The sequence below is a fragment of the Ursus maritimus genome, unplaced genomic scaffold, assembly GCF_017311325.1.
Source record: "Ursus maritimus isolate PB19 unplaced genomic scaffold, ASM1731132v1 scaffold_7, whole genome shotgun sequence".
Lineage (NCBI taxonomy): Eukaryota > Metazoa > Chordata > Mammalia > Carnivora > Ursidae > Ursus > Ursus maritimus.
In genome coordinates, this window is record NW_024426885.1 from 17,250,053 (window position 1) to 17,271,180 (window position 21,128).

Below are 21,128 nucleotides of genomic sequence, written 5' to 3' on the forward strand. Positions count from 1 at the left end.
CCAAGAGAATCTATAAGTTCTAAATAACTAAGAACAAAGGCAAAATTGAAGTAATAACTTCTCTTTCCCCCTGGGAGCTGTGTGAAAGGTCCCAGGAAATCATTTCCTAGGGGTCAAGTTTAATGGGATGACATACTATTCATCACTCTCACAGAAGCTACGCATGACACTGGACCACGTGTAGCCTCTCCTGGGAGCCGGGCACCTGGGGTTCACAGGGGCACCACCCTCCACCCTCTCCTCGTAAACTGGCATTCTATGGCGGTGATAAACCTATCGGTGATCACAACACCCAGACATCATGGCACCCGACATGACAGCAACCTGACGGGAATTCAGGGGCCATGGCGCGTGGGCCCTGCCCTAGTGCGAGGTAAACTTTGGATGGGTGGTTTCATTTCAGAGCTAGCTCGTCTCATACCGTCATTCTGCTCCGAGACCTACCTCCAAACACCAGGGCTCCCCAACCTTGTGTAAGGAGTGGCTCCTTTTCATGTCCCTGAAGACTTGAGTGCTGACAGTGAAGTCTGAGGGGGGGTAGAAGTGCTGACAGTCATGTCCCTGAGTGCAGCAAGGGAGGGGGCACTGCTGCCAGGAAGAAAGGGGAACAGAGTGAGGCTTGGGAGGGAGGGGGATGCAGTCACCAAGGCATTCACGGCCCCCAGCCTGACTTTCTTCTCTGACCCCACACTTCTCTGCAAACTCCAAGCGAGGAGGACGATGGTTCCCGATGCGACCCCTGGGCTCTTCCACCTCCCTGCATTCCAGCTTCGGGCCCACCCCTAGCAACATCTTAACCATGGCCTCCTCTCTGCGGCGTTTCTCCTTGCCTGCTGCCCCCACCTCTGCCCATCCTTCCCCCAGTGGCCTTGGCCGCTCCTTGCTCTGAGACCCCAGTGGGCCAGCTGGCCGGCATTCCCTCTCTCTCTCTCTCTCAACTTACCTTACTGAATCTTCTATTAATTGAAACCACGTGATACTGCTGGTATTGCTACCCTACAAAAATGCAATCACATATGGTCCCACCCAGTCCTACTGTCACCTTCCCCTCTGCTGGACGACTACACTTATATCTCTGGACCCCCGGGAAATATCTGGCAGCACGCACCTTGCGTGCTCAAGAAGCATGTGCCGTACTGCATTTCAGCGCAGTTGGAGCTCTAGCAGGCCCGCAGCTTCGGTTCCCTGCCTGCCTACCCTGTGCTTTAGACGGGAACGTGCACGTTGTCCTGCCGCTCCTCACAACCACCCTGTGAGGTAGGTATTGTGCCCATTTTGCAGAGGAGGAAACTGACTCAGAGACGTTAAGGAGCATGCCCAAGGTCACACAGCGAGTAAATGGCAGAAGAGGAATATGGACCAGGTCTCAGTCAACTCATGGTGCTGCTGTGTAGACTCGGTTGCCCGTCCAGATGCTGACTACTGCGCTATCAATAGGATAGAGAATTCAGGGGCATAGAGAGAGGCCTGGGATCCAAGAGGGGTTATTTCACAACAGAGAAATATCACTTTAATTGTCTTTTAAAAAGGAAAATGTCTGTGTCCTTTGTATTGATGTATGATTTCTCTACTCTAGTTTTTAAAGGGTTTATATGAGGGGAAAAATGCCATAAATAAACTCTTTACCCTTCTTAATCCTGAATAACAGAACTCAGGAATAAGAGTATGAGATTGAGCCCAAAACCCAGTATCTTATGTTCTGACGTTCACCCATGAGCAGCAGAATGAGCACAGTGGGTGCTAAAGACTCTGGGAGATAGGAAACTGATGGAAACAGAGGACGAATTCTACAAAACAGCAACCAATTTCCAGAACAATTTACATGGTTACCATATTACCTGGTCCTCCCATGGTGGGGGGTGAGGGGAGGGTCCAGGTGGATTATAAGCATTCAAAGGCCACGTGAACTCCCAAGTAGGAAGGGGCCGCGTGGTCAGCAAACTGGGGCTGCCCGAGGGCCCTGGCTGGCTGCAGCTGTCCCTGTGTCTGGACTTGGAAAGCCACCATTGCCAGAAGCCAGAGGTCTCCCACCCCAGAAAGGGCAGCCCGAGCCCTCAGAGGAAGCAGTGGTTGCCCATGGCTGGCGGTCTCTGGTCTCTGTCTGGGAAACAGAACCTCCCACTCTGCATTTCTCCACAGCACTCATTTGTAAACAGGAATGTGAGTCATTAAGCAAGCAGGAGTCCATTTTCAAGATCAGCCCAGCTTTACAACTAAGGTAATCCTATCCTGCCTTGTCACAGTGGTGACTCACCTTACTGTCTCCCACCAGAGGTGACATGGTTTAAACCTCCCATTGTTCCTGGAAGGAACCCAGCAATATGGGGGTTTAAATCCCTGTCTGTTTGCTTTGTTTTCTTACACTGTGCTGAGAGCAAAGAGGCAAGGCTCCCAAGGGCAAGTGCCCCAGAGGAGTTTGGAGAAGCAATGCATCTAAGGTTACCAAAGACCACAGCATCTTTATTATCTTCCCATGGCCCTTCCTCGGGGTCTATACTCCCACAGGGGCCTGTGGCTTATGAGGACAAGTTGTGCACGCGCGCGCACACAGAAACACACACACACACACACACACACACACACACACACACACACCTCTGTCTAAGATCCAGATCTGGGAGCCTCTGAGCCAAATCTGCACATCACTTCAACCGACTCTTTAGGGGCTCCCAGCTTTGAGATGTGTGAGATAAGCCCTGTCCTCATCGTCTCTTCTGGGCCTACCCTGCTTTTCTTTTTTTCTTTTTTCTCATTTCTTTAAATATTCATTTCCAATCTTTGTGTATAATGTGAAATCTTCTAAGCCACTTCAAATTTTGGAGGGTAAAAAAATGTCTTGTAAACAAATTCAAATGTACCTACAAATACAAAATCATTCTGTAATGGGAAAGAACTGCAGCAGAGTCTCCCCTAATAAATACAAAACTCTTCAATGGATCGTAAAGATTAGAAGAAGACCTCCACCGAGTTTTCTGCCCAGCATCCATCTGTACTTGTTCTGGTAGGAGTACCTCGAGTTGTTTAGGAGGTACCACCCCAACTCTCAAGCCATGTCGTTTACGTGGAGTGGACCCCTCGGTCCAACTGCACTCAGCATATTACACCCCCTGACCACAACCACTGGTTCAGAATTGTGGGGGAAGAGAAGATCTCTCTGGACTTCAACCTGCTTTCATCAGGGGACATCAATCAACCCAGAGTCAGGGAGAGGAAATGAGCCCCTAGATCCAGCCATGCCTGATGCATGCCACCTGGGCACTTTTCAGTCAATACACGCATTTTTCTGAGGCCAGTTTGGGTTGGGGAAAGAGAGGCATCCTGACTGGAGTAGGCGAGTCACCTAAGCCAGACTGACCTCAATCATCGACCATCCACGAATCAAGGGGTAATGTGGAAAGAACTAGAGACACTCCAGGAAAAGTAAATGAAGGCTTCGTGAGTTTCATGCTCCTGGCACGATGAGGGGGTTGTTATAAGGGAGTATTTTGGAATAGGCACCTGGTACTTTTTGAAAGAAGAATGACTGTGGCTTGCAGCCACTGTCTGGGATGAGGAGAGGGACCCTGAGCAATAGCACCTATGGGAACTGACATTCAGCCCTCCTGCTCGCCTAGCACTGCTGACGCCACGGGCCGCGCGGACCAACTTTACGATGTGGTCTCCAGAAGGTGGGAGCCACGAATACTGAACAGCACCAAATCTGCCTCCTACTTTTCTCCAGCTACGCCGCCCGTGTGTGAGGGAGGACTTGGAGAGATGCACTTCGCCTGGGGAAGGGGAAGGTCCGAAGCGGAGGCATGTGAAGAGAGAAAGCAGACAGAGCGCGTGGCGGGTTTCATTTTCACCATTGACTCAGCACCTGATGACACAGCATGCTGACTGGTCTGGGGCATGGCCACACGGATCAAGAATCAAGATGTGTCACCAAGAAAGTTGTGGCAATATTTGTATACTCTACTCTGTTGGTTTTTTTCGAGCTTATAGCCCCCCCCTTCACCAAGTGGCTGGACAGTATTCAAATATTAAATGCAGAAGAATGGAACCCAATGAGCTAGAAAGTAAAATTTGCTTCGCCAGAAAAAAATAAAAGAAAGAAATATAGAAGGAGGAGCTGAAAGCATTGAAGAAACAAAAACCCTAAAAAATACTAAAGCCTCCAGAGAGAAAGACTGTGTATGAAATAATGTTATTCAGACCCAATGTGGCTAACAGCTATTGGCTATTAGGAGAGTTCTGAGCCCACCTCTTAGACAGAAAGAAAAAGAAGTTTTAAATTTTGTCTCAGGAAAGTTTGATGTGTTGGTTAATTTTATGTGTCGACCTGACTGTGCCACAGGGGGCCCAGGTATTTGGTCAAACCTTACTCTGAGTGTTTCTGTAGTTTGGGACGTGTTCAGCATTAACACGAACAGACTAGGGGCGCCTGGGGGGCTCAGTCAGTTAAGCGTTCGACTCTTGATCTCAGCTCAGGTCACAGGGTGGTGGGATTGAGCCCTATGTCAGGCTCCACGCTGGGTGTGGAGTCTGCTTGAGATTCTCTCTCTCTCTCTTTCTCTCCCCCCTCCCCCTCCCTCTCTATAAAACAAACAAAAACAAAAACAAAAACAAAAAATTGGCAGACTAAATAAAACTGATGCCCTCCCTCACGTGGGTGGGCCTCATCCAATCTGCTGAAGGCCGACCCTCCCCCAAAAGTGCTTCAAGTGCAGCACTGGTTTCTCTACGCCTGCAGACTCAAACTGCAACCTGGGCTCTTCCAGGGCCTCCAGCCTGGCAGTCTTTGGACATGAACTCCACCATCAGCTCTCTTGGTTCGCAGGCCTTCGAATGTGGCCTGGACCACATCATAAGCTCTCTCCCGTCTCTAACTTGCCTACTGCAGATCTTGGGACTTGCCTGTCTTCAACATGGCGTGAGCCAGTTCCTCACAATAAATCTCGTTATACACATACATTCATACACACACACACCCCACTGGTTCTGTTTCTCTGGAAAACCCTGATATATTTGGGTCATTTTTTTATGTGTTTTCTCTCCCAAGCAAGAGGGAAAGGCTTATTTGTGGGTCTCTAAAAGAAATCAGAATTGTGAAATGAAATGGGTCTTATAAATCGTATAATCAAATTCTTTATCATTTTATTTTAAATCTCTGTGTCTAGACATAAAAGGACCTACCCAGGATTACACAGAAAAGAACAAAGCAAAACCCAGACTTTAAAAACGAGTTCAGGGTTCTATGTATATAACATGGAAGAATTTTATTTTGAAACTACAATATCTTTGAAGGAATAAGAAATCCATTTGAGGAGCACCTGGGTGGCTCAGTGGGTTAAGCATCTGCCTTTGGCTCAGGTTATGATCTCAGGGCCTTGGGATCGAGTTCCGCATCAGGCTCCCTGCTCATTGGGGAGTCTGCTTCTCCCTCTGCCTCTGCCCCTCCCCTTGGTCGTTCTCTCTCTGTCTCTCCCTCCCTCTCTCTCTCAAATAAATAAATAAAATCTTTAATTAAAAAAAAAGGAAATCCATTTGAGAAAAAGGCACTGGCAAGAGCCGGTCCATTTAAAAAGCCAATGAGCAAAACGACAATTTTTTTTTTAATTGCTAAGAGGGTAAAATCCTTGTATCTCTTTATCATTTACTCACAAATCACGTATGTACAAACAAGGACACTGAAAAACAAGCAATAGCAGTCACCCATCCACCCATCCAACCAAAGCCCACAGACACATGTGTCACCTCAGAAGGAGAGTTCAGGTCTGTACAGGTCGTGCTGCTCTAGCTTTAAGCCCCATCAATAATTCTCACCTCTGAAAGTGAGGTAACTTTGGTGGGAACTAATTACGTTCGAAATATGTTGTCAAACAACTTAACACAGATGCAAAGAAACTGTAATCAGAGCTGCAGACAAGCCACCATTTTTGTCATTAAAGGTAAAGCCAAACCAGGACATGATCGCGGACGTGGCCAGTGGAAAGCAACTTCTTTTCTTCATGGTTATGTTTCAGAACTGTGAGCACATGCGAGTGACGAAGTGAGGAGTCTATGCGAGGCACATACATGTGGGCACACGTGTGCACACCTGCGTGCAGACAGAGATTGGCGGGTGTCATCAAATATGGCAGACCGTGGCCTACAGTCAGGAATGGCAAGTGGCCAGCTCACAGACTGGCGGGAGGTAAAACACGATCACCATCTCTACATTCACGGGATGCAGAAATGAAGTCTGCCTTGGCCCTCACGGACCTCACCTGGCTGAGAAAGACCAGAGTTCAAATGGAAGGCAAAACAGGAGGAAACCAATTTCCATCCTTTCACGTGCCTTTTTACAAAGCAAAGTTCACCTCTTCTCCACCTCAGCAGAGACAGATGCAGGGCCTCAGAGTCACTGCCATCTCCCAGGAACTAGCTGTGTGCCCCCATTTCTGAGGCTCAGTTGGTCGGGTCACTTGAGGGCGCCCTCTAAGGGCCCCACCCACCTCCAACATGCTTCAACTCTTCAGACGAGCAGAGCGCAGAGGAGAACTCATTAGGTCCTCATATGGTTCTAAGTACAAATCCACTGCACCTTGATTTCTGAACATGGCCCTTAAATCCTAGGAGGAGACATTTACTGAAGAAAGTTACATCCGAGGAGAAAAGGCAACACGTGCATGGTAACACTTCCTTGTACCAGATAAAAGCTCCACATGGCCTGGCCAAAAAAAAAATATGTTAGGGATAAGGTATCATGAATGCAGATTTGAACCATCATTTCAAAAGATGCTTATTGGCTAGAAGAAAATTTTGCCAACCTGTTTTGTTTTCTGGGAGAAAAAAAATACTTCTAAGTATCAGATAGTGAGAAGGTGGAGATAAAACATATTTTTTTTCATCAGAGTATCATAAACAACAAAGGAAAAGTAGGTATAAAATAGTTTCTTAAAGAATTTGGAATAAAGGGGGCGCCTGGATGGCTCAGTAGGTTAAGCGTCTGCCTTCAGCTCAGGTCACGATCGAGCCCCGTGTCGGGCTCCCTGCTCAGCGGAGAGTTTGCTTCTCCCTCTGCATCTGCCCTGTCCCCCTGTTTGTGTTCCCCCCCTCTCGAGCGTGTGCTAATAAATAAAATCTTTAAAACAAAAAAGAGTTTGGGATAAAGTAAAAAGAACTTACTTGGGTAATTTTGAATAAAGGAGATAATTTTACTATTCAGACGGTATTAACACTAAATTAGCTTTTTAAGTGAAGGTCAAGGCTTTACTGGGATGAAAGGTAAAATGCCAAATGGCTAACCTTAATATTGGGAAATCAGCCAAGCCATGCAAAAAATGAATGAATTTCTAACAGACATCGCTGGAACGCTCAACGAAGTCCTTTCTGAGGCCACACTAATTCCCTGGACACCCAGACACTGGCGGAGCACCGGTCAATCTCTCCCATCCGCTTCCTCAGACAGGGAGGAGGTTCCATGGTGACCTCGGCACATGCAAAGTGAAGCTTCTCCCTGCAGCCAACCTCCACCTCCATTACGTGCATATGGATCCGAGAGTCGCTGCCTTAACAATGCAATCTCCCCAGACAGGCAGGATGCCAGCGAGCTCAACAAAACCATGCTCAGCAATTACTCCGAGAGAACAGGAGTTGATTCCCGAGTGTTGACCTAAACTACAAGCCCAGCTACCGTACCCAGACGTCACTGATATGAAAGACTGGAGGTGGAAGCTCAGGTCCAAGAACCACAGGCTGCAGAAAGCGCTGTGAATCCAGCTCACGGAGGGCATGTGATACTGTGCCTTTAACGAGACGCCCGCTGCAGCGAGGGTCCTTTGTGAAGGAATGCAGGTCCATAGTATGCCACCGGGGACCATGCGCAGCCCAGAGCAGAAGCGAGGGGGCAGGAGGACGGGGGCTGACCGGGGCTTGTACGGTCTACTACTTGAGCCTCCCCTTCAAAACCAATGTATCTCCTGCAAAAAGACAGACACAAGCAGCCCAAATGGGACTGAGTGTGGCCACAGAGACAACACAGGGGCTGGGTGTGCCTGGGACCCAGTTACCACTCAGGAAATTGGAAGTGCCCCACTCTGAAAGAGAAAGCAGTGTGGATAACCAGCAAGCACCACCCTTCCCTATCGGTGGAGACCCAATGTTTTAAAATGCAAATAACAGGTTTCTGGAACAACCCTGGAATCTCTCCTGGAAACGTTTTCATAATTCACATCTTGTTAGCCACAGGAGCCCCAATTACATTTCTTCCTTTCTCATCTCCACGAACCAATTATTAGCATTAGATACCATACTATTTTCTGCTAATATGTTTCCTGACAACATCAAACTCCAGAGGGTCTTCTTGGTGTGGTAACGGAGTCACTGGGCAGACGAGGGCAGATTTATGAGAAAATGTTATTTAAATCCTTGGGGTTTATGAAAGCACGATCCTAACTGCACAAAAACTAATAGTAAATTGAAATAGTTTGGAAAGAAGTTCTCTCCAAACATTATAAAAGGAAGGATCCCATTGGAAGGATCTAAGGATATAAATATTCCAAAGCAATGGATTCCCACAGGCAGGACCAACCCCGGACACCATCTCATTCAGAATGGGAAGGTACGCAAGAATTTGGGGAAAGGCTCACCAGCTCCATTCACTAACATCGCTGGTTCCGAAACGACATTGGCCCCTTTCTGTCAGCCCCAGAAAGAATCCAGCTGTTGCCAATCAGATTACCTTGAACCAGCACCACGGCTGTTGCTGGGCACGCGCCTGGGGCTGTGGCGATCTGGCAGAAGGCAGCATTGTTTTCCTCAAGGAGGACCCTGCCTGAGTCAGCTGCTTTGTTAGTAAAAGTCAGGTTAAAGAGTCTTGAGAGGGAAAAAAAAATCCTAAATGTGTGTGTACGTGCGAGCGTGTGTGTGTGTGTGTGTGTGTGTGTGTGCGCGTGTATGTGGGTGCATGCAGCAACAGAGAAAGCACACACACAAACTGGAGGAGTCACCCCATCTTACTCCCGTTCCTTCCCACCACCAAATGGATGGCCCACCTGCTAGCACGTAGAGCCCAGAGTAAGGATCACATGTTCTCATCTAGGTGGTTCCGAGAGAATGCTTAATTTTCAGGGTTCTCTCAAAGACCATTCAGGGTTCCCTGCTTCTTAAAGTGAGATTCACATTCCTATGTCTAACACACGCAGCCAATGAAGAAAACAAAAAATTCAGGTTTTCCTTGCAAAGTGTCTCCTCGGAGTACTTCGGGGTAGTAATGCCCTCGGGTACCGGAGGCTAGCGGTCGGCAGCGATGACAAGGCAGCTGACCCAGGCTGGGTCTACCCGAGCAGAGAGACTCCACCCTCGGCCACACCAACCCCAGAGCGGACTGCAGCCAGTGCACTTCCCTATCTCCAGAACGTAAACATACCTGGGCCTCTAAATATTTACAACAGGTAAAACCAACAACCAAAACAGTAACAAGCAAACTACACACACACACACACAAAAAAAAAAGACTCCCCAGGCTGGAATAACCTCATCTGATCACAATCTTTTGGATGCCCTTTGAGTGATGACACCGGAGGAGAAAATGGGGACAAAGGAGACAGTCCTGCTATCAGGGACAGGCCTGAGTCACTGGAGATACCGTCTCAATCCTCAGCCAACCCACAGAAAAAGTCACCAAGCAAAACAGTTATTACCTCTACACACGAAAAGCCTTGTGTTTCAGGGAGAAGAGGAACTATGCAGTCGTCTTTACCCAATATCTGGTTCCAGGTAGAATCCGTTGAGGTTAGTGTTTGCTCCAATATGAAGACCACTCGTAGACTTGGAAATCTTTGCCCCATACAGTGTTTACCATAACAGCACTTAACTTCCGATGAGCGCGAAGGGATAATTTTGAAAACTAAAGCAAATGGTCTAGCTTATATTTTTAAAATTCTGACGTTTACCATCAGCTGATAGGTCAACAAAATGGGATCCATCCATATGGCGGAATCCTACAGAATACTGACGGACGCCACAACATGGATGGACCTTGAGAACGTTATGCTGAGGGAAAGAAGCCAGTCACCGAGGGGCACATGTTGCTCAATTCCGTATGTACGAAATGCCCGGAAGAGGCGAATCCATGAAGACAGAGAATAGATGGGGCACAGCAAATGCACTGGGGGAAACAGGGAGTGAGATGAACAGATAATGGAGTTTCTTTTGGTTTGGAGATGATGAAAATGTCCTAAAAGGTTGCAAAACTGTAAATACACCAAAAACCGCTAAACTGTACACCTCAAATGGGTGAACTGTATGGTATGTGAATAAACTTATTTTTTGATGTTTCAGTTGTCCCAATTGCCATTATCTGCTTTCTCTTTGAATTCTGAGCACACTTCATTTGAAACGAATACACAACTCTGGGAAACGGGCAGGATAAGAATTATTATTCCCATTTTACAGGAAGCCGAAGTCCAGAGAGTTTCTATTTTCTATTCTCCACTGGCTGGCTAGGTTTCCACAGGGCACAGGGAGGAGTGTAAACTGGGGGGGAAGGGTAGGGTCATAGGCTTTATCATCCCCCAAATCAGGGAGGGATTGATGACCAGCTCTTGCCAGACGTCTAGAAAGGTACATGGCTGGGTCATACATACATGCTACTAAACAAAAGATATTTGAAAATGGCACTTGGATTATTGGAATGCAATTCTCAACAGCACGAAATTCAGGTTAAACAATTTAGCTCAAAAAGCAGGGGAGGGGGAAGAGTCATCTCTTGAGCTGATATCCGGTGGGGTGAAAATACACCCAATTAGATGTGGCCATATAATTTTCACATCAAACATCCTGTGCTCCCAAAGGTAACTAATGGCACAGCTTGCTGTGGATTTTCCCAAGTTTTCAAGAGCAGTGACAGCCCTCTTCAACAAAGCCATTTAACGTAACAGAAGGTTAAAGTGGGAACCACAAACACTTGCTTTTCTTAATTTACACCTTTCATTTACTTCCCCAGAAATGTCATGGAGGAGCCATGAAATTTATGATGTACTGTCAATAGAGGATTCCTTTTAAGAACACGACTTAGAAAGCGAAATGCGAATTCTAGAAGGTAATCTGGAACTATACCTTTAAAAACAAACAAAAAACTTGCAGTATTCCAGGAGAAGCAAGAGGACTTGTTTTGGATCTCTCGCTTTTAAAAAACAAAAGATGATGAGAAGAGTAGAAGACTAGGGTTTTGAGAAGCGCAAATGTACTGACTTCACGTGATCTCTTCTACCAACCTAGTGGGGTACAAACCCACCGCCGGACGACAGCACACAGAACACGGCTCACGGACCACCCTCTGTGGCACCGGCCTCTCCAAAGCCTGAGAAAATGCTAGTTTATAACCTCATGCTTGTGTAGTATTTATTAATCTTTAATTTTTTTTGATGAACACTCTAGTAAACCACCAAGATATTCTTTAAGTACATAATGTAATGGGGGGGAGACAACTTAAAAGGTCCACCTGCAAAACGGTGTACCACTCATTTTAAAATCTTCTTTCCTATACCTGCATGTGTTCTCTTCTTTCAGGAGGGAGGGTTGCTCAGTAATCACTTAGGTTAAAGCAGACTTTCTCCACGTCGGCACTACCGACATTTGACCACTCCGGCGGTGGGGGCTGCCCCAGCAACACCCCTACTACCCACTAGATGACAGTAGCATCCCCTGCCCAGCTGTGACAACCAAAAATGCAGCCAGACATTGTCAGATGTCTCGTGGGGAGCAAACTCGCCCCAGCTGAGAACCAATGAGTTACAGGTAACTGGCGGGAAAATAGTCCCCCGGCGTGGACTGATCCAGAGGCTCTGGCCTGAAAAAGTACCCCAATCACTGTGGCAGAAGCAGCAAAAATCACCCAACCCTAATCCAAATCCCCAGAAATCTACGGTGGTGCAGATGCCCCAGGAGCCCCTCAGGGGCTAGTGTGTAGCCTTCAGCTATGTCCAAGGTCCCAGGAGCCCTCCGACTCTTTTAATAGGGCCCCTAATGTTGTCATTTACAAATGTAGGAAGTGACAGTACTGGCAAGATAAGTGCGGGGCAGAGGGGAAGGGGTTCCTGTTAGGTTTCGATCACTTTAAAATCACAGAGCTTTAGTAATCTGCTGATCTACAATAAATAACCTAGTCCCTCAAGAAAACTCAAACTAATGCCTTTGCAGAGTCGGGGGAGTCTGCTGGTAGCCGGCTGGCAAAATAATGGGGTTTTTTTTTTGCCTCTGATCTCCTTAATGAAAGAATCCAAACTATAAAATAAACAATGAAGCCCAAGTCTAATTTATAAATCTAGAATGTTCTGCACAAAGCGAGTCTGAGTCTCCACAAGATCCATGGTCACATTTGCACTCAAGGAAGAGAGGTGCTATGCTAACCTCAACACCCTTGCTGACCTTTGAGGGACTACAGTCAAGCTGACCACCCTCTGAATGTCACACGTAAGTACTCCCCTGCTGACCAGACAGACCAGCCACACCGGCCCACCAGCGATGGACCCGAGAGGCCAGCGCAGCACCAGATGATGGGGTATGAACCCCAGACCCATCGTGAGACCCCGGTGCCGCTGGTCCGGAGCAGAGAAAGGCGACAATGCATCATCATGCCTGGGGTGTGGTTTGTTTTCTGGACATTGTGCCAGCAGCTCCCGCCCGGAGTCATCCAGGCCACTGGGATGGGCAGCAGTCTGGCTCAGTGACTCATGCCGAGGCCAACAGGTCGGGAGGCTCACGAGAATGGAAACGGGACCGGAAGCACCTCCAAAGGGGAAGAGTCAGGAACATCTTGTGACCATTTAAGTCCAGACACTTTCATGATCACATCAAAACCTAGGCTTTCAGGGTTGGCACAATGTAACTTGACAGTTCCTTCTCTCCAGACCCCAAGAGGAAAGGGAGTCTGGGAACACTGCTCGCTGTCAGAGTTCTAGACTGGAAAGGCACCTGCTTGAAAGACAGACGCACGCACACACCACCAGGTGGACAGTGTGGGACCGTACGCAGCCTTGCACTGCCACCCACACACCAGGCCACCTGGCTCTGCCCTATGGAAACACGGCCGGTCACCCGCATCCTAGGGTCCACACCCACCCCCGGGGACATGATGAGTATAGTCACTCCGGCTCAGGGGCCAGGTTCGTCACTCAGCACTTAACACCTGAATTTATTAAGAACCCTGGTCTCTGCATTTCTCCCTAAGACACCGGAAAGGCCTTGGACCCAGTGCCAAGCCCCACATCATTACTGTGACATATACAGGGAAGCACGCTGTTTCTTCTGTGTGCTTTCCCCCCACCCAAAAGGCAGGCAGGAAACCACAGATGGCTGGAGATCAGGTAAGAAGCAAGCTAGGAGCACCCACCAAGTCACTTGCCATCAAATAAAAACTCATATCTCCCTGCCAGCTTTCCAAGCAGGAACATCTGTACGGGTTCCTTTTATTTAACTAGTTTATAAGCAAACGAGTGACTTGAAAAGCTCTTCGCCCACTTATTAACAGCCATTTGCCTGAAGAGTCATTCTGCTTGGGGAACGTTACCGGAGAAGGGGCACACCGACTCTACTTCCCTCAGCAACCGCACAGCCCCAGGCCGGCTCCCCACCCCCTGAGCCACAGGAACCCACTCATTTTGAGAGAGGTGACAGTCCTCCATGGATCTGTGCCCACGCGACCTGCCCGAGAGGGTCTGCATCAGCCCCGTGCCAGGCCGGCGAGGACAGACCTCAGCAGGACAGGCAACCCACTCACGCACAACCTGCACGGCGGTTTCGGGCTCAGCTCGGGTTTCAGTTCAAGCACCAGCAAGGTTTGGTCCCGGGTGCGATGCCGACGCTGTAACACTCCTTACAGCTGCCGCACCCAGAACAGAAAAGGTGAAGGACTCCCACATCCAGAGTGTGAACCAGGAGAGAAAATCGGGAGGACGGGGCTGAGAATACACAGAGAAAATGAGGTTTCCCGAGACTCCCCTGGAGTCCCCCTTGGCACCCAAGGCCTCGGAACCACAGCGGCACATCCGCTCTAACACCACAAATGACAGGTCCTCCAGCTCCTCCTGCCCTGTGTACCTTCAAATGCCAGGGGAATGCCAGGGAACCCCGTGCCCAACCCTCCTCGGGCAGCACGTAGCCCTCTCCCTACGGACACTGGAGCCCCCAGGTATTAAAAGGAAGGAGTCCGTTCCATCGAAGGTCCAGATCTCACCCACCAGGCATCCCACTACTTATTCCAGCATCTCGTTTGTACTCAAAAGTTCGCTTGGGTGTTTCTACTGTCTGGCTTCTTGTGGTCGGCAGGGTCATGGAATTCCAGCAGACCGAGGTGCCAAGAGGATCTCTTGGACAAGCTTCCATCAACAGAGAAAGGAATGATCACAAAAGACCCCACACCGTAGGGTTCCATTTACACGGAAAGCCCAGAATAGGCAAAGCCCCAGAGACAGAATATAGTAGTAAGCACCTAGGACTGGAAGGAACCGGGGGAAATGGAGAGTGAATGCGAATGGACATTGGGTTCTTGCGGGGGGGGGGGGGGGGGTAGGCTGGGGTGGGGTGGGGGGGGGGGGGGGGGGGTAGTGAGGGTTGCACAGCTCCGGAAGTGACGACAACCAAGGAGCTGTACACTTGAAAAGGGTGAATTGTATGGTATGTGAATTATATCTCAAAACAATATTGTAAAAAAAAACTTTCCTCACTTGAGCTATACCAAACATGGGCTTTGGTGGTCCCCTGGTTGAGTCACCCTCAAGTACTATCTCGGGGACCACAAGTAAAGACCATCTGGAAGGTCCTTAGAACGTGTCTGGGTAAGTTATTAACCTGCTTGAGACACAGGTGCCTCATATGGGGTTAATAAGGGCATTTACTCTCAAATGTCACAAAGATTTCATTTAAAGTGGCCTATAAAGAGCTTAGCGCAGGGCCTGGGACATGGTAGGCCTCAACAGATACCCTCGCCTGAACCCTGTTGCTCTTTCCAGCATTCCTTCCTCACCTGCGATATTAAGACTTTGCCCAACTTAAAAAAAATAATAATAATAAAAGCCAAAGGTTTGGGAGCTCAAGGTAAACTATATCTGCAATGGCATGTCCTAAAAATATACCACACAAGAAGGCCTTGCCCCTGGTCAGCGGAGAGGCCATGGCAAACAGGCTGGGGAAGACGCCCAGAATGATACTGGACTCTACAGAATGGGGTGTCCATGACTAGTTCCTAGCTCACATGGTTTAGCCCTTATGGTCTCCTTTATAGGGGAAGGGAGAAAATTCACGAAGAGCATCCAGCGGACATCGAAGGGCTGAGAATTTCACAATACTCACTGAACGCAAAATTCAATTACTAATTAATAACTTTTTAAAAAAGACGGCCCCCTGCAAATTCCCCCAGAGACCTCCCTACCACCAGCCTGTCATGTGATCCAGTGAGAGCTGGCATCTTCTTCCACAATTGCCCTCCTCTCCTGGCCTCATTGATTGATCCTAGGAACTGACCCAAGCCAGACCAATTAGAATCCTGCCCCAGAACTTTTTCTCGGTAAATCTGGGGCAAGAGTCCCACCAACCTTCTGCTGAGGGTGAAAGCCCATGATACCACCCTTCCATCGGACCTTCCCACTTAAAAGCTCTTGTCAGAGAAAATGAAGACAAGGAGACAGAGGGGCCGCACTCACAGGTGTCCATTACAGGAGGGTTTCTTTGGTTTTAAAGAAAGGGGGAGGAGATTCCAAATTAACTAAGATTTCTTTTTTGTTTGTTTTTAAGATTTTATTTATTTATTTGTCAGACAGAAATAATAATAATAAAATAAAACCCTGAACAAGGAGCATTCACTGAGGCCCTCAGCTGGCCCCTAGAGGTTTCACAAGGTTGTGTCCAAAATACGCACGTGCACATTCAAACAAATCAGCTGCAGACAGAAGGTCCCTTCTCCCAAGTCAGCACCAAAATAACTAAATGGGGACTCCCTGAGGCCTGTGTGTATGTGACAACATGCGTATGGGTATGCCCCCCCATGCCCCCGCCACAACAGTTCTATCACCAGGTGGAACAGAACACCGGGCTCTACGCTTCATATGCTAAATGACAAGGAAGACACCACACTCACGCCATCTCTGTAGAACTCGTGCTCAGAGCCACACTCACGCCATCTCTGTAGAACTCGTGCTCAGAGCCGCACTCACGCCATCTCTGCAGAACTCGTGCTCAGAACCTTGCGTGGGGAATTAGCAAATGGACCTCTCCAACACAAAAAGCATCACCAGTGTTGCCTCAGCTAGGATCCCACACAGCTGGTTTCATCAGCCCTTGCGGAGGTTGATGCATCAGCCCTTGCGGAGCTCCATGGTAACAAGCAGATGTGAGAACAGGTGACGGAGATGCCCTTGGTGAACACACTAAGCTCCAGCTGTATGCACAGTCTCCCAAGCAGCAGAAGGTCAGACTGCTCTACTTAATTAGGCATGTCCCAATTCCCTTCTGAATAATGCCCAAGTATTCAGAGTTGCTTGGACCGCCCCAGCACATCCTCCTGGAAAGCTCCTTTGACTTAGGCAAGCAGAAAGAAACAGCTTTCTGTTACAGACACGCATCCCCCTCTGAGCTAGACACCGCTCATAGTGCCTACCACACCCGCCATCCACTTCTAAGGGGGTCGACCCCACCCTGGGCTGCACATTCTGCACCATGTGACAGCCCCTCCCTGCTAACTGGACCGAAGGCAGCATCTTACCCAAGGACACCAGCCAAGGCTGGCCAGTGGTCAGTGATGTCAACAGGCAAAACCACACCATCCAAACAAGGGTGAGCGGGGCCAATTTCTTGTTCTTGGGGTTTTGTTTTCTGGGTTTTTTGTTTTTGTTTTTTTAAATTGGGAACTCAGGAAGAACTGGAAGTCAAAGGTAAAGGGATACAAAGAAGGAATCTGCGAGGTAGAAGAGAACACGGAGCGGCTGGGGGAGAGCGAGCGGGTGCAGCAGAGCGGAGACAGCCTGCAGGCGGGAGGGCCCAAAGCAGACACACAAAGATGAGAGGAGACGCAGCAAAGGCCCGAGTGCAGTGCCAGGCAGCTCTGCTGCTGAGATCCCTCCAACAGCCAGGGGTCCCATTTCTCGGCCTTCCAGAGCCAACCTCCAGCAACACCTGTTGGCTGTGAATTCTGTCCGTGTCTCTGCGAGGCCCAGATGCCAAGGCAGAGTCTCTCTTTCCTGATTCCATGTGTAGCCTCATAAAAAACTCCACATGACTCATAGTCACCGAACTGCATCCCCTTATTCCCCAAGGCCCACGTCCCACCCCTTTCCCGACGTCCTGGATCACTCACAAGGGCTTCTGGGTAAGCACCGTTCAGGTGGGCCAATCTTTAGCTAAATAAATAAGTCTCTGTCAACTGTCAACAGTGAGCAAGAGCGTACAAAACCTTTTTGTACAAAAAAAAAAAATCATTGCTTTTTACTCAGTCAGAGCATTATGTCCAAAATGGGAAGTTGGTGTAAGCTTCATCAGCCTTTTATTTTTTTTGTTTTTAAGAGAGTTAACTCTAGACTGTTTTCACATGTGATAAATGGTCTCCCAGGACTGCACCTCCTCAGCAGGTTTAATAAGGCACTTAAGATTTAAAAAAAAATAATAACTTTCTGAAAAGGACTTCAGAGTTTAACTGAAGTCCATAAAGTTGTATTAAATGTCATGGAGGAAGACTTGTACCCAGTTAAAGAAGTTTTTAAAGGGTACCCAGAGGTTAAAAAAGAGAAGAACAAGGAGGAAAATCTAGGTTCTCAAAGATTATGAGGCTCTGTCCATTTTATTTTCCACTTTCTGGTCACAGCAAAGGACACAGATCATTGACTCTCTAAGTTTCCCAGCTATTGTGGACCAAGAAAAATCATACATAACTGCTATTTTTTTTTTAGCCCCTGAGGTCAAACATGCCGAGACTTGCCCAAGGTCACACGGCAAGGGTCTGGCGTGAGTAACGCAAATACCAGGCTCGCTGGGTCTGAGCCCCAGGAACCATTCCTTGTTGCCCTGGAATTAAACTTTCAACACACTGAAAATTTCTGTGAAATCTAAACATAATTACATCAAAAACCTAGCACTACCTCTTATGAAATCTAACAGAAAAATATATTGCTTCTCAGAAGCTTCACAAGAGAGCCCTGGCAACAGAGAAAAATCATAGCTGAGTATTTCTGGGGGGAGAAGAGGTACAAAGAAGTTTGTGGATAATAAAATCACTTCCAACCCAAACTGACCCACATTTAAAAGTCCAGATCCAATTAATCTGACGTGAGTCAATCCTGTGCTGCAGCCCGAGCATTTGAAAATTTACTTTGGGCTGAGTGTTACCAGAAAATTCTTCTGCTCGTGGTCTGCAGTTCATTTCTTTGTATGACAACCTCGACGCCCAGAACTCCAGTCCTTCTGGAGCCCATCCTACAGGCTCTTAACTGGTGGATTTAGTTCAAGGTCCTCAAAGTATATATCATTGTCCAATCCACATAATATGTTAATAACCACGGCCTATTATGTTGATTTATTCAAAACCGCTCACAGAAGAAATGCATATTCTTTGGGCCGTTCTTCCACTGTATGTTCAAATGCATCGCACTTACAGTAAGGTTAATGTGTGGTGCCCATTCTTCCCCATAGAATACAAAAGAACGGCAGTACATTAAATGCTCGAATATCGCCTTCTGATGAGCCTCTGTATTCACCGCTCCCATTCATGCTGCAGCCAGCCTCCTTCCAATGGGGAGATGGGCTACAGAGAGGTTGGAATGTGGACAGGCTTTCGATGGTGTGTTTATGGAGAAGCCAGCTTTGCACAGCAGCCCAGCCTCGTCATCTATCAACACCAGCAACTCCCTTTAATGGTCAAAAGGGACGTGAGAACTCGGGACTGTAGAATCTTCATTAATAGAATCCTGCAAAATCGGTCCGCGCGATCTTCTAAGTTCTGATATCTGGTGCGGTCACGTCTAATGACTCTGGTTTGCTTTCACTCTCTCCACGCAGCTTAAAAATCCGGTCCGCATGAATCCTACACCTTTATGTGATCAAAAGTGGGCTCGGAAGCTTCTTACATAGCATCCTTTTGAAATGGAGAGCTCCAGACGGCACAGCCTTTACTCAAATTATATCCGCACCCAGATCTAGCTCCTCCCTTCGGAGACTCCCGTTATTTCTACGTGGTATTTCTGAAATTTAGATGCGTATAATAGGTAGATAAATTTAACACAGCAGTGTTTCTTTCCTCCCTGTAAATCTGTTATTAGATTAAAGGCCTATCTTCCGACTTATGATATACTCGAATTTAGAAAACATGGTATTGCAAACAGTAATTCTCATGCCCTTGACGCCTGCCTTTTTCTGGCAGTTTCTGGCCTTCATGTACTGACAAAAACCAAAGAACAAGAATTATCATAGCCTTATACTGATGCAAAAGACTTCTCTCACTTGCAAAGCACTCCAAGGATTAATGGGCGCCCCCCTTCCAAACCCTGGGCAAAGCAACATATCCTGTTTGAAAAGCGTTTCTGTATCAGACCACCTGACCCTTACAACATCTCTCCCTCCCGACCACAACCCACGAGGGAGATAGGTATTCTTTTCCTCACTTTACTGATAAGGAAACTGGGAGATCAGTAACTTCCCAAGATGACACAGCAAAGAGGCAGCTAGCTGGTCGGGGAGAAAGCCAGGGTCTGTCCGTCTCCAAAGCCAGCGCTCTCGGCTACCACGCTGCACCCACTCTTTACAGATGAGTAAGGTGAGGCTCCACATTAAGCAAAAATCACACAACGGCGAGTGGAAGCCAAATCCTGTGTGAGTGTGAAGACGAGAAGTACTTTTTCCGACGCACTAGACAAAAATATGGTACAGTCCCAAATGACTCCCTTAAGCTTAAGGAAGAAAAGAAAACAGCGAAGATGTGTGTCCTCTACTTTGCGCACCGCGAGTGTTTGGGATGAAGGCTCCACCTACAAGAATGGATCTTCTCTTCTCTGCCCTTGACCCCACCCAAAATATTTCCCAACTGTTTAGATATTACGTTTCACACTTCTAAACAGGAGGCTGTTTTCCCCGCGTTCAAAAACAGGCCTTCTGCCAACCCATGAGGTTGCTGCCTGATAAACAGCCTTCACGCAGGCCCCGCTAGCCACCCTGCCTTGCGCGGGCCTCCAGGAGGAGGAGCCCCAGCCCCCGCCTGGCCCGACTTCCTGGCCTCCAGCTCCACGACAGACAGGTCAAGGAAGCTGGCTGGACTCCACTTTTCTCCCTGTAGAATGGGATGATCCTTCCATCATTTATTTCCTCAAAGCCTTCCATTCATTTGCACGAACATGTGGGGAAATGGGAAGGCAGGGTGCTATTTAGGTCAATGGTCATTGGAAGGGACAACAGTAATAAACAAGTTTAATTGCACAGCCCTGCTCCTCAAGCAATTCTGGCGAGACACTGATTATACTTCAGCTGCAAATCTAGGGGCCTGCCTCGAGAGGGGACGGGATTTCACTTTAAGGAATGACAAAATATTTTCCCAGGCCCTCAGCTGCTTCATTAATGCTTGCCTTATTTGGGGAGAAAGAAAAACTGGCTGAAGCATCATGGTAGTTTTATATGCCCTGAACTGGCACTGTTTTGGAACAAAAAACAACTTTTGCACTAGGGTACTTACGGCATCATTATCGCATTTTCCAAGCCCGGCTGCCGCCCTGCCAGGAAGAGAAGGAAGGGGCCGAGGAACAGTAGGACCTTCACCAGTGGCAGAGGCTGTAACAAGGGGGCTTTAGAATAAATCTTGGTCTGTGTGCATATTTATGGCAAAATAACCCACGTGCATTTACCTTATAAAAGTGTTACAGGTAGGCATACTTATGTAATTTATTTAATGTTCTTTAACATCCATGCTTACTTGGGTTTCATACGATTTACTGAGTTTTCAGTCTGGCCTGCAGAAATGGGAGAAATAAAAGCAGATGGGAACATACTATTTAAATGTTCACCAACCTCCTGCAAAGCCTGGAACCAGCTACGAAGCACCTTTGTGGCTGTCATTCGGAGCCTGCCCTGGCCACGTCCCTCCCTTCCACCCAGGGGAGGCCCGTCCCTAACAGGCACGAGGGGCTCTGCAG

General features: G+C 48.0%; 1 protein-coding gene across 14 annotated transcripts in view; it reads right to left on the minus strand.

Annotated features, from left to right (window-relative positions):
• TCF7L2 (transcription factor 7 like 2) overlaps nucleotides 1–21,128 on the minus strand; it is a 194,323-nt gene that overhangs the window by 72,149 nt on the left and 101,046 nt on the right. For 6 of the 14 annotated variants that reach the window (XM_040624638.1, XM_040624640.1, XM_040624642.1 and 3 more), the window contains exon 3: nucleotides 445–588. The exons of 7 other annotated variants lie outside the window; for them this stretch is intronic. In XM_040624638.1, coding sequence (XP_040480572.1) covers nucleotides 445–588 — 144 coding nt within the window. The remainder of the gene's footprint in view (nucleotides 1–444; nucleotides 589–21,128) is intronic. One more of the 14 variants, XM_040624637.1, reaches the window with a different exon arrangement.